Consider the following 13,335-nt stretch of genomic DNA (forward strand, 5'->3'; position numbering starts at 1 on the left):
GGACTTTCCTTCCCTATGGTGTTTTCGATGTTGTGCTAGTTGTTACTGAACAGAGAAAGTATTTCCCTTTACTTTGTCCAGGGATCTAGGCCTCTGCTTCCTCATGTGGGGCAAGAGGGGACTTTGGTACTGGGAGATGATGCAAGGCCTGAGAGGTCTTACTAAGAGGAAAGGCTTTCAGGGCATGTGTAGAGGGAGGGGGATGGTTTCCTTCACCAAGGTCACTGTAGCTATTTATTTTCAGAGAAGTTCATCACAGAATTCTACCGCCAAGTGATGCCTGTTTCTTTCTGTAGCAGACCATCTCCTCATGAAATACTTTTTTTTTCTGTGACCTTTTTTGATACTCTCAGTTCTCTTCTTCCAGCTCCTTTGCTGACTCATCATCCATATTCTACTGCCTAAGTGTGGTTTGGGTTTCATCTCATGCCCCCTCCTCTGCTTTGTCTGTCCTCTTGATAACCTCACCTGCTTCCATCAGTTTAATGATCATCTCTGTTTAATTATCATCTAACAGATCTAAATATCCAGCCCTGTTCTCTCCTCTGAGCTTTATTCCCATATCACTAATTGACCTATTAAACGTTTGAGCCTGGCTGTCCCAGAGACATCTGAACCATGTTTAAAATAGAATTCATTCTTTTTTTGCCCCCACCCCCTTCCTAGCTTCCCTAATTCTATTGAGGGCACCACCATCCTGCCGCTCTCACAGGTTTATGACCTTGGCATTATCCCAGATGCCTTACCAAAGCAGATGGCCTTGCCAAAATCTTGCCGTTTTTACTTCCTCAACATCTCTCACATCCAACCCCTTCTCTTTCTAACAGCCACCACCTTAGGTTACAGCCTCATCACTTCTTGCCTAGATTATGCAAAAGCCTGCTAATTGGTCTCCCTCTTCACATTTCTCCCTACCCATGGCCATCCTACGCACTGATGCCAAAATGATTTTCTTTAAACATAGATCTAACCATGCTGTGGTTCCCTGTTCAGTCAACCCAGTGTCTTCCTGTTGCCTCTCAGGACAAATTTAAGTCTTTACAACCTGGCCCCACCCTATTTTCGCAGCCTTTTTGACCATTCCTCTTTGTTCTGAGCTCTGCAGGCCCGGCCAAACTGTCCTCTTTGCTCTTTATATATGGCACCTTATCTCCAGTCTCATGCCTTTGCACAGGCCACCCCCCTCCCACACTTGGAATATGCTCCCTCCTCATGGAACTTCCCCTTTCCTTCAGGATGTAGCTCAAGCTTTGAAATGTTAGACTTCTTGATCCCAACTGCTGGTGCCCACCCTCCTAAAGTATTTTGTATTTGTTCTCTTTATATTTGTGCTGTATGTACTTATTTATGTGCATGTTGTCTTCCCATTAAATCCTAAGGTTCTTAGGAATAGCAGTTGTTTCATTTTACCCCCAGACCCTAGCACAGTGTCTAGCACAGAGTAGGCCCCCACTTAGAGAATGTTTATGCAATGCCTGCTCTCCCAAGACCCTGGAGGTACTATGTATTATTACATTGAAGGTAGAAGGCAAACCAGAGAAATGGTATATCCTTGATGGATTGAAGCCTGGTTATGGTAGTGTATAACACAGGTATAGGACATGGGGCCTGTACAAAATGGACATTGGCATTTTGGTCTGGGCTTTTATGTACAAGCTTGTGACAGTACCAGTCTTAGCACACTTTCAAAGAGATGAAAACAACCTGTTGTCCCTCTACCTTCAGCACTGGAAAATTTATTGTTGGGGAAACAGATGACCTGTTGTAGTTGGCAGTCGTAAAAGGCCGTAGTTTTACCCCAACCCTCCCTCTCCTTCCTTCCGTCCTTTGCCTTGTCACACAGCTACTAAGGACCCCCTGACTCCAGGGCCAGCGCTCTATCCACCGCAGTACCTAGCTGCCCTCCTCCCATTTGTCTTTAAGAATCGCTGTGACCGCTGCTTGCAATCCCAGACTCAAGGCAGTGGGATATAGCCTTGAGGAACAGCCCCGGGCAGCTGAATATATCTAGGCCCCATGCCCACATCACTTGTAGTCATAGGGGTGTTGTTCGTTTTTTAACATATTCTTACATACTTGGATCTCGTCAGCACTGTTTAGTCTCAACATTGGTAAGGCCCTGCGGGTATGGTGTAACTAACTTTAGGTAACTTAGTCCAGTGATTCCCAACTTATTTTTATTCCTGAGATCCCTTTCAACAACAAACAACCCCCCAAAAGTGTTATGAATCCAGGGGGTACTTTAAGGTGCTTCTTATGACATTTTTTAGATTTAGTGTTTGCAATAACTATAATGATAACTTTGCCCCCAAAAACTCCAAATTAAAGTGTATATTATATAGTTTTAAATATAAAATTAATAAAGCCATAAAATAATGACAGATGTTTTATGTGGAATATTCCATAAGAATTAAAAGACGTGGCAGTTTGGAAACAATTTGATGTCTGGCTGAAAAACTGCAAGAACACATTGTATTTAGTTGGAGTTGGATGCTGTTCCTGTGCAGACACCAAAGTCATTGTGCATATATTCTTGTGGGTTTGAACACTGCAGAAACAAGTACATAATGGTGTGGTATGTGCTTGTTGTCACGGAGGAAAATATATTTGTTCCATGATTGGGCTGTCATTTACTGCTTAAGGCCCCACTAAAGGGCAACAAGGGGCCAAGTGCTTGGCACATAGTAAGTGCTGCGTAAATGTTACCTACGATCATCGTCGTCATTATTATTTATTAAAGGCCTGCTTTGTGCCTGGCACTGTGCTAAGTGCTTTACAAATATTACCTCATTTTAGTTCATGAAATCCCATGAGGTAGGTGCTGTTAAGATGCCCATTTTATTGTTGAGAAAACTGAGGCAGACAGTGATGTAGTGACTTGCCTAGGGTCACACTACTACTAAGTGTCTGAGGCTGAATTTGATTTGGGTCTTCCTGACTCCAGGCCCCAGATCGATCCACTATAGCCAGCTAGCTGCCTATTAAATTAAAGAAATTTTTAATTAAATTAAGGAATTTTTAGCACATACCCCTTCCACCATCATCTCAAAAGTTTGCAAACAAGTGATCTCAGACCCTTCCCTTAGACTTAATTTGTAGTACTTTTTGTCCGCAACAGGAGTCAGTCAGTGTCAAGAGCATTTGGTGCTTTAGGTTAAACGGGAATGTTCTTTTTTATTTCCTCAATCCAGGCATCTACTCCTACTTAACTGGAGCTACATGTTGAGCACCTCCACCTTTTGTATGTTTTCTTTTCCCTAAACCTTTGCAGGATGTGAAGTGATAGCTGTGAATACGCGCTCTACCAGCCAGACCTTTATTTATAAATGCGATGCTGTTCTCTGTACTCTTCCCTTGGGTGTATTGAAACAACAGCCCCCAGCTGTCCAATTTGTGCCGCCTCTTCCAGAGTGGAAAACATCTGCGGTACAAAGAATGGGATTCGGTAACCTGAACAAGGTAACAATCTCACACGCGTGGTGCTGGACTGATTTTCCTCCTGGCTTCCCATTCATTTGCCGTTCAGGTGCTGAGTACAGAACACTGTGTTCAGAGCTGGACACGATAATTAAAGTCTTTATATTCTAAACGTAATTAATTAATACTTGGACGGAGAAAACATGCAAATAATAACTGTTAATTATTTTAAAGTTTTACAGAGTATTTTTCTCACTGTAACCCTATAAAGAAGTAAAGCGTGTAGTAGTGTCCCCATTTCACAGATAGGGAAAGCCCAGAGAGGTGGTAGCTGGCCAAACAGATAATGACTCTCAGAGACAGGATTTGAACCCAAAGCTTGCAATTCCAAGGCACTTTGTGCTGTGCCCAGAGCTCTGCATTGCCAGGACACATGAGAGCAGTGTGGGAGGGAAGGCATCAGCCACAGCCTTTTGGGGACTGGCCCTACCTCTTGTGCCCTGGGGAATTCTTTTGGACGGGGACGAGTGTGCTTTCTTCAAACATGCTAGGAAGAAGGACAGTCTCTAGTAGGGTCTTGACCCTTTTCTGGTGAAGCCCTGCTACTGCTCAGGCCTTTAAGGCACATCTGACTGGCCCTTGTGTTCTCTTCTTGTTGCATTAGGTGGTTTTGTGCTTTGACCGTGTGTTCTGGGACCCAAGTGTCAATTTGTTTGGTCACGTCGGCAGTACTACTGCCAGCAGGGGAGAACTTTTCCTTTTCTGGAACCTCTATAAAGGTAATTTCATTCATGTTTTATTCTTTTTTTAACATGGTATTTTCCTACAGGACTGGCCTGGCACCAACAATTACACTTATTCCAGATTCTCGATTCCTTGATGCAATGTGGGGCATTGTTTTAGCATGCCCTTTGACTTGGGATATTTTGTTCTGACTGAATTAAGCTTGGCTCCCCTCCTTTGGAAGGTACTCATCAGGCTAAAACACCCCCATCCCCACTCCCAAATCCATATAGAGTTTTATGTCAACAACTCTCTTTGAGCTGCACCAGTGAGGGGTGTGGGGAAGGAGGCGGCTTGGCCACTGCCATACAGCGGCTCATGCTGTGAAATCATTACACAGTGAAATCTTATGGGGTCTCTCCTCTAATTTGGAACTTGAGAAAATCCAAGTCCCATCTGAACAGAAATCTTCTCTTAGAATACTTTTTTTTTTTTGGAGGGGGGTAGGGCAAGGCAATTGGGGCTAAGTGATTTGCCCAAGGTCACACAGCTAGTAAGTGTCAGGTGTCTGAGGCCATGTTTGAGCTTAGGTCCTCCTGACTGCAGGATGGGTGCTCTATTCACTGCGCCATCTAGCTACCCCTTAGGATATCCTTAAAAAGCGGTTGTCTAGCCTTTGTTGAAAGACTTCCATGGAGCGATGGGTGGGAGTTTCCAAGAGTCAAATTTAGGTTTGGAATAAAGAAAACTTTCTACCAGTCAAAGTTATTCAAAAGTAGAATGAGCTGACTGGACTTCATAAGTTTCCCTTCCTTAAATGTATTTTAGAATAGCTAGAAGATGCCCACTTGTCCATGGGGGATTCTTTTTGATTATGGTTTAGATTCAGTGGTCTCTGAAATCCTATCCAACTCTGAGATTCTTTGAGATTATCTACCAAAGGTAGGCTTGAATTCAGCAGGTGGGAATAAGAGGTTGAGTGGTGGGCGTTCTGGTCATCAAGAACACCTTGAACATAAGCACATTGGTGGGAATACCTGGGGTCTGTCCGAGAGATGGCAAGTCACAGGAAGGTTGAAGATCCTGTGATTCACTGAAGATATTATGGAGAGGATATAGAAGTCTGATTCTCTTGTCCCTTTTAAAATGTTTCTGCCCAGTTCCAAAAGACTCATGATGGAAAATGCTATCCACATCCTGAGAAGGAACTATGGTGTCTGTAGATCGAAGCAGACTATTTTCACTTTGTTTTTGTTTTGGGTGGGGGGGAGGTTTGGTGACTTTTCCTTTTATTCTGTTTCTTCTTTCACAACAAAGCTAATGTGGAAATGTGTTTACATGATTGCACATGTATAAGCTATATCAGATTGCATGCCATCTTGAGGAGGGAAAATGGGAGAGAGAAAAAATTTAAACTCAAAATCTTATAAAAAATGAATGTTGAAAACTATCTTAACATGCATTTTGGAAAAAAAAACTATTCACTTAAAAAAAAAAGGGAAAGAAAGACCTCCATGGAAGGGGAACCCACTGCCACTAGAGGAGGTAGCGCATTGTTCTTTTACACAGCTCTGATTGTTACAGGATTATTTTCCTTACAGAGAGCCAGGATCTGCCTTTGTATTACTTTTCCTGGTCATCTCCCTCTAGTGCTACCCTCTTGGGCCCTATATATAACCTTCTAGAGGAGAATATTTAGAGGTAGGGCCAATATCTCTGCAGCCTTGAGGCCATATGTTGTCTTCTAGGTCCTCGGCTGTGGCCTTTTGACTGAGTCCAAGTTTTACAGAACAGATCCTTTTATTAAGGGGATTTGTTCTGTGAAGTTTGGATTCAGTCAAAGGGCCACACTTGAGGACCCAGAGGGCCACATGTGGCCTCAACGCTGATAGTTCCCCACCCCTGGTTTAGACCCTCGAAGAAAATAACCAGCATGGCAGGAGCACTGTTTACAATTCAGTATTAACTCCACTCATTACAAATGGTTCTGTGCTTCACTGAAGAGAGGGCACTGTTTAGTCACACTTCGTTAGCCTGTTGTTTAAATGTCTTGGCTTAATGGGAAGCTCACTGGCTGTTTTTTTCCCAAGTAAATGACCAGTAATTCAGGTTGCCTGATAAAGTGTAGAAAACCACCACACGTTCCAAGTTCCTGAAGTGTTTCTGCTGTCCTTGATAATAAGATGCTTCATGTTTCCCTTATGCTGTGAGATGTAGAGTCCTTGGAGGCAGGCAGCATGAGTATTATTATGCTTAGAACTAGAAAGCTGGAACTCAGAGAAGTCAGGGCTCTGTGATAGAGTTGTGTGGGCTTCAAACCCAGCTTTTTCCCACTCCCAAATGTAGCCATCTCACCACTTGGTTTTGAAATGAAATGAAGTCAGACACTCTCACCTGCTCTTGGCCTTACATCTTTGTCCTTCCAGCATGTCACTTCTGGACTCATTCCCCGTTTGCTGACATTTAAATTTTATGTTTTACATGTAATCCCCCTTATCTTTCAGAGCAGTGGTGTAGTGGAAAGATCATGGATTTGGAATCAGAGAACCTGGGTTCACATCCCAGCTCTGCCACTTGGGCACTATGGTCTTGGGCCAGTCACTTAATCTCTCAAACCTACATTTCTTCATCTCTGAAATGAAAAGTGTGGATTAGATTAATTCTAAGGTCTCTTCTCACTCTCAGATCTTCCCCATCCTCATTTGACCCTTCCATCCCCACTAATTTCAGTCCTATATCCCTTCTACCTTTTGTAGTTAAACTCCTCAAAAAGTAAGTCTGCAGTAAGTGTCTCCTCTTTCTCTCCTTTTACTCTCTACTTTACCCCTAACCATTGGACAGCCACCGAAACTGCTCTCTCCAAAGATACCAGTGATCTTAGCTGCCAAATCTAGTGGCCTTTTCTCAGTCCTCATTCTCCCTGACCTCTCTGCAGCCTCTGACACTGTTGATCACTCTCCCCTCCTTGATACACTCTTCTCTCTAGGTTTTCAGAACATCACTTTCTCCTGGGTCTCCTCCCTCCTATCTGACTGCTTCTTCTCTGTTGCCTTTTCTGGATCCTTATTCAGATCGTGCCCTCTGTCAGTGTCCCTCAGGGCTCTGTCTGGGCCCCCTTCTTTTCTCCTCTAAACTGCTTCACTTGGGGATCTCATCAGCTCCCCTGGATCTAATGACTGTCCCTGTGCTGAGGATTCTCTAAACTTTCTGCTGACCTCCAGTCTCGCATCTCCAATTGCCTTTCACACATCTCAGAATAGATGTTCGATACACCTCTTAAACTCAACATGTCTAAAACAGTGCTCAGTATCTTTCCTCTCCTACCTCCCCCATTACTGTAGGGAACAACACTGTCTTCCCAGGCCATCTGGCTCACAACCCAGGAGTCATGCTGGATTCCTCACTATCCCTCATAGCCAAGCTGTTGCTAAGGCCTGTCCATTTCCCCTTTACACCATCACCTGAATACTCATCCTTCTGTCCTCTGACACTGCCCCCACTGGAGCAGCCCTTCATCACCTCACACCTGGACTATTGCAGCAGGTGCTGGGGGCGGTCTGCCTGCCTCAAGTCTCTCCCCACTCTAGTCCTTCCTCCATTCAGCCACCAGAGTGATTTTCCTAAAGTGCCAGTCGGACCCTGTCACTCTTCTATTCAGTAAACCCTCCTGATTACCTGCTGCCTCAAGGAGCAGATACAGATCCTCAGTTTGACACATCTCACCATGTACTCTTGGATCCAGTGACACTGACCTCGGTCTGTTCCATGAACAAGACCCTCCATCTCTCAGCCTTCTCTCTGGCAGCCCCCAGGCCTGCAGTGCTCTTCCTCCTCTGTTCCCCCTCCTGGCTGCCCTGGCTTCCTCCAGGTCCCAGCCAAAACCTCAGCTTCCACAGGAAGGCTTTCCCAACCCTTTTTACTTCTAGCTCCTTTTCTTGATTGATTATCTCCTATTTATCCCATGTACGGCTTGCTTTATATAGATTTCTTTGCAAGGGGTCTGCCCTGTTAGATTGTCAACTCCTTGAGGGCTGTCTCTTGGCTCTTTTTGTATCCCCAGGACCTAGCACAGTGCCTGCCACATGATGTGCACTTTAATAAATATTTATTTACTACCAGCTGACTGACAAATCCATGACTGCTTTTCATCATCATATATAAAGGGATGCCTTCTCATTTGTGACTGGCCCTTTGAGAAAATCTTAGGCTTGCGGCAGAAGCTGGAAGGGAGGTTAGTTAGCTTTGGAAGGAAGCCGTAGGGTCAGAGGAGGGTCAAGGATCCATCAGAGACAAGGCCCGAAGCCCAGCTCATGAAATATACTTGGGTGTTTCACATGCATTAAATCAACAAGTGTAGGAAAAGCGGTAAGCCTGCAGGCTTGGAGTTAGACCGACTGAGGCTCAGATCCTGATGAGACTATGAGCAAATTACTTCATTTCATTGTCCTCATCTTTAATTTTTTTTTTGGAGGGGGGAAGGGCAGGGCAGTTGGGGTTAAGTGACTTGCCCCAGGTCACACAGCTGGTAAGTGTGTCAAGTGTCTGAGTCTGGATTTGAACTCAGTTCCTTCTGACTTCAGGGCCGGTGTTCTACTCACTGTGCCACCTAGCTGCCCCAATGTCCTCATCTTTAAAATGAAGATAAGATGACTGTACTGTCCTCTCTCCCTTTCCCCTGCTTGTCTCTCTGTCTCTCTCCCTCCCCATAAACGTGTGTGTGTGTGTGTGTGTGTGTGTGTGTGTGTGTGTGTGTACGTACAGACACATATATTTATATGCACTATTGGGAGGAAAGCTATCTGTAAGCTATGAAGCAGGATATAAATATGAGCTTTTTCCTCACATACACCCCCACCCATCTCATTTTACAGATGGTGGTACTAAGTCACAAAGCAGATAAGTGATTTATCTAAGGTCACACAGTAAGTTAGTGAAAAAACCCAGATCTCCTGACTTTCACACCCAGACTCTCTCTACCATCCCCTTACTAGGTCCTGTGCGGACACCTGACACACTCGTTGGGTGAAGCGCAGCCAAAGTGCTTCCTGAAAACAGAACTCTCTGCAGGACTTGATGTTTTCATTTGAGACCTTCCCTAGGACATACCCTCAGTACTTGTAGGTTTATAGGGAGGAAGGAAAGGCGAAGCAGGGTTTGTTGTGTTGTGAGAGACTAGAAAGGACCAGGATATGGAGAAAGTCTTTAGGGAAGTTGGAGCATTACAATAGTTTAATTTTTGTTGCAAAATGTGGGAAAGCTTTAAACATTATGAGGCTAATAACTCAGTCTTCAAGACTGCTTTACTATACAAGGGCATCAGTGGTGGAACGCTGATGATTCACTCCAGCATAAACCACATTCTGCCACACATTTCCTTTGGCTGGGGCTTTGGCTTGTTTCTGATGTACACGTAGCACAATTCTTCTGCCGTCTTCCCAGCATCAGCACAGCCCCGGAGACAGGAGGCCACTCCTAGAGCCCACAATGAATACGAATCCCCACTGAAGCTCCCCCTCAGAGACCCTGGGGCAGCCTCTTTTGCTTGTGGACAGTGCACCTGCTTTTCCTCATATTGAACCTAATTCTGCTTCTGTACAGCATCTATATACCTACTGCTTCTGTTTCTGTCCTCCAGTGTCATCCCTTTTCCTGATGATACACCAGATATTTAAAGTCAGCCACCATGTCCTTGTTTCTCCCTGCCCCCCCCCCCCAAGATCCTTTTTTCAGCTGACATCCCCAGCTCCTTTCTGTCATCTTTGTACAGTCTTGCCTCCGATCCTGGCACTGCCTTGTTGGTTCTGCTCTGAGCTAATTCCGGTTGTCATTGTCCTCTAATCCAGCCCCCCCTTTTCTAAATGAGGAGTGAATGGCCATGGCCCAGACTTTGTGAGGCACTCCCTGGGAACAAGCATTACAGAAGGGAAAACAACTCCTGGGGGGAGTTTAGGGCAAGTACCTCAATAATTTCTCTTTCCTTCTTAGCTCCGATTCTTTTGGCCCTTGTGGCAGGAGAAGCAGCTGGGATCATGGAGAACATCAGTGACGACGTGATAGTTGGCCGTTGCCTGGCCATCCTCAAAGGCATCTTTGGAAGTAGTGCTGTGCCTCAGGTAGGGAGTCTGCCCTGCCCTCCTAAAACAGCACAGGACTCAGCATTGTCGATTAGGAAAGAAGGCACCAAAAGGGATTAGGATTAAGACAGAAGCCAGCATTTGGATCAGTGATCTCTTCTAAAAGACATGTTGAGTGTGAGCAGCACCACCAGAGGAAACCTAGCATGTATCCCTTGCCAGTCGCTTCATCCCCCTTTTATTGCCTCCAAACATTGAAGATTGTGTATGGCTCTTTCCAGACTATAAGTATTTTTGAAGGCTATATTTGTGTGGGTGAGCTTCACATGAGACTAGATCTGTACTTGCATTAGAATAGGTGACTTCCGGTGGGGAAGCCCCCATAGTCCCAGAAAGTTGCCTGCTATCTTAAGAGATTAAGTGACTTGCTGGGAATCACACAGCCATACGTGACAGGTCGGACATAAACATAGCTCTTCCAAGGCCAGTTTTCTGTCCACCACACTGCCCTGCCCCTCACCTTCACACAGTAATGCGAAATCAGTGCTTGTAAATGGTTTTTAGTTCCCATTAGGGCTTGAGAGTTCATAGAAAAGTCACAGGAGGTTCTCAGAGGTCTGAAGACATCCTGTATCACTTTGCCAAAATGGAATTCATCACTCTCCGTGCTCAGATAGGTTCTGATATACTCGGTCCATCTGCCTCTAGGATTACTTTGAATTTGGTGGTCCTTCACCTCAGCCCCATGTCTTTTTTTTTCTCCCTAGCCTAAAGAGACAGTGGTGTCCCGATGGCGCGCTGATCCCTGGGCCCGGGGATCCTACTCCTATGTAGCAGCTGGATCATCTGGCAATGACTACGACCTGATGGCTCAGCCGATTACTCCAGGGCCTGCTATTCCAGGTGCCCCTCAGGTGAGAAAGCATGCAGAGCCCATCTGTCAGGAGCCTGGACCCCAGCATCCTATGTTAAAACGGGGCTCTGGTCACTTACCCCGTGGTCTCGAGGGTCTGAAGGAGCTGAGAATAGGATTGGTTCTACTCCCAGGTACTTTCATATAATAAAAAGAGCAGTGGCCTTAATCACAAAGACCTCTGCAGGCCTTGGTTTTCTCATTTGTAAAGGTGGCGGGCTGGTGATCTTAAGGGTTCCTTCCAGCTGCTCCACTATTCAGGTACTCTGTTAATGAGTGGAGGGGGCATAGCACGTTTCCAGGTCAGGCTGTGGTCCAAAGGACTGTTCCTGTTGGTTATATAGAAGATAGGTGAAGTGTGCTAAGCACCTGAAAACTTGTTTAGCTTCGAATTAGCCCTCTTCATCCAAGGAGCTAAGCGTCTGTCATGCAGTCAGCCAGGTATCCCAAGGGTACAACGGGGCAGCATGGAATGAGGCCCCAGCGGGGAGAGAAGCCATTGACAACAGAAGTCTGACCGAGGGGGTCATGTCTGAACCTGGGCTTCCTCCTGTCTAACAGGGTGATAACCCAGGAATTATGTCCCTGGTGGTGAGGAAAGCTCTTTATAAACCCAGGCAGGCCCTCTAGGAAGGAGAGCGGTTATTATGCAGCAGTGTCTGGGTAGGATGCTTGCGTCATGTCCTGTTCATTGCCTAGGACCAGTTGGGGATATTTAGCCTGGAAAAAGGCTGGGGAGGACATTACATAACAGTTTTCAAGTATTTGAAGAGCTTTCACGGACAAGACTCCTTGTTCTCCAGCCACAAACTGCAAAAGTAGGGCCAGTGGGCAGAGAGACAGATCAACCTTAGAGCTCCATAGAATGGAGGGGGCTCTAATAGGATGTGGTGGACAGCCTTCCCATCCTTGGAGGTCTTCAGACTTAGTTTGAAATACAGCTTTTGGGGAGTGTTAGAGAATGGCCGCTGTTCAGGTAAGCATTAAAGTAGGTCCCTCCTCTCTGTCTCTGGGATTCTCTGTTGCCTTAAGCCCCTAAAATGAGCCAAGGGAGCTGTACGGCCGGCTGCATGGGGGAGTCTGGCCCAACCTGATGCAGGCCTGAGGACTGGATGGGACAGGAGGGTTGCCCCAGGGGCACCACACACTCAGCAGGTCTGGGAAGGCTGCCTTGGATCATCACGGGGAGCCTGGAGTTGACTGCAGTGAACCAGGAGTGACTCAGATCCAACTGACTTTTTTTTCTCTTCTCTTTCTCAGCCTATCCCTCGACTGTTCTTTGCAGGTGAACACACTATCCGTAACTACCCAGCAACTGTCCACGGGGCTCTGCTGAGCGGGCTGAGGGAAGCCGGGCGAATTGCAGACCAGTTTCTAGGTGCTATGTACACGCTCCCCCGCCAGGCAACCCCCGGGGTCCCCACCCCACAGCCCCCTAGCATGTGAGGCTGAAGCGAAGCTCACGTGAATCTGGACTGAAGAGACTTTGTCTCATTAGACGTGATGTGCATTTGCTTCAGTAAAGCAAACTCCTCTAGCAATAGTAGATTTTACCAGGAAATTCCTCCTGGTGTCTTTGTCCCCATGAGGATGAACAGAGCCATGGGGTGACCTGATGCCAAGAGAGAACCTTCCAGTGACTGGTTGGATGTAAGGAGCACATGATAGACCGAGTTGTTCAGAAATACCTGTTTTTGCTAAAGTTTAGGACTTTCAAAGAAGCAACAGCTGTGGGAATACAGCTGAAGGAGTGACTGTCTCTTTGGTTTGGCTTGGGTATTTTTTTTGTTTATTATTATTTTTTAGAATAAAAGTTCCTATGAAAAACCACACTCTTGTTTTTCCATTATTCTTCTCTGCACTTGGCCCAGAGCGGTACCATAGTCCTGTCTTTGAGGACCCTTCCAGAGGCTATGAGCATCTAACCTTTTCTCCTTTTCCTTCATGGCCACTGTTCTTGGGTACAGCCTCCCTGAGCAGGTCAGCAAATGGTTATGTGCCTGTTGTGTGAAAGGCACAAGGGTCTGTTCTCACATTGCTTAAGATTGGGGGAAAGGTAAGCATGCAAATAATTGGTACTAGGGAAAAGCGTGGAAACTCTTCCCATCTGCTGCTCCAGTGGGGCCTGGAAACATTGGAGACAGGAGGAGTACCAAGAACCTGGATGGGGAAAAATATGCATCTCTTATTTCCACGAACCTGAAAAAT

General features: G+C 45.8%; 1 protein-coding gene across 2 annotated transcripts in view; it reads left to right on the forward strand.

Annotated features, from left to right (window-relative positions):
* KDM1A (lysine demethylase 1A) overlaps positions 1-12,959 on the forward strand; it is an 85,023-nt gene extending 72,064 nt beyond the window's left edge. For both annotated transcript variants that reach the window (XM_036744924.1, XM_036744925.1), the window contains 5 exons: positions 3,272-3,459; positions 4,082-4,196; positions 10,126-10,253; positions 10,982-11,128; positions 12,388-12,959. In XM_036744924.1, coding sequence (XP_036600819.1) covers positions 3,272-3,459; positions 4,082-4,196; positions 10,126-10,253; positions 10,982-11,128; positions 12,388-12,573 — 764 coding nt within the window. In that variant the 3' untranslated portion in view covers positions 12,574-12,959. The remainder of the gene's footprint in view (positions 1-3,271; positions 3,460-4,081; positions 4,197-10,125; positions 10,254-10,981; positions 11,129-12,387) is intronic.
* The last annotated feature ends 376 nt before the right edge of the window (positions 12,960-13,335 follow it).

The sequence above is a fragment of the Trichosurus vulpecula genome, chromosome 2 (genome assembly GCF_011100635.1).
Source record: "Trichosurus vulpecula isolate mTriVul1 chromosome 2, mTriVul1.pri, whole genome shotgun sequence".
NCBI classification, from domain to species: Eukaryota; Metazoa; Chordata; class Mammalia; order Diprotodontia; family Phalangeridae; genus Trichosurus; species Trichosurus vulpecula.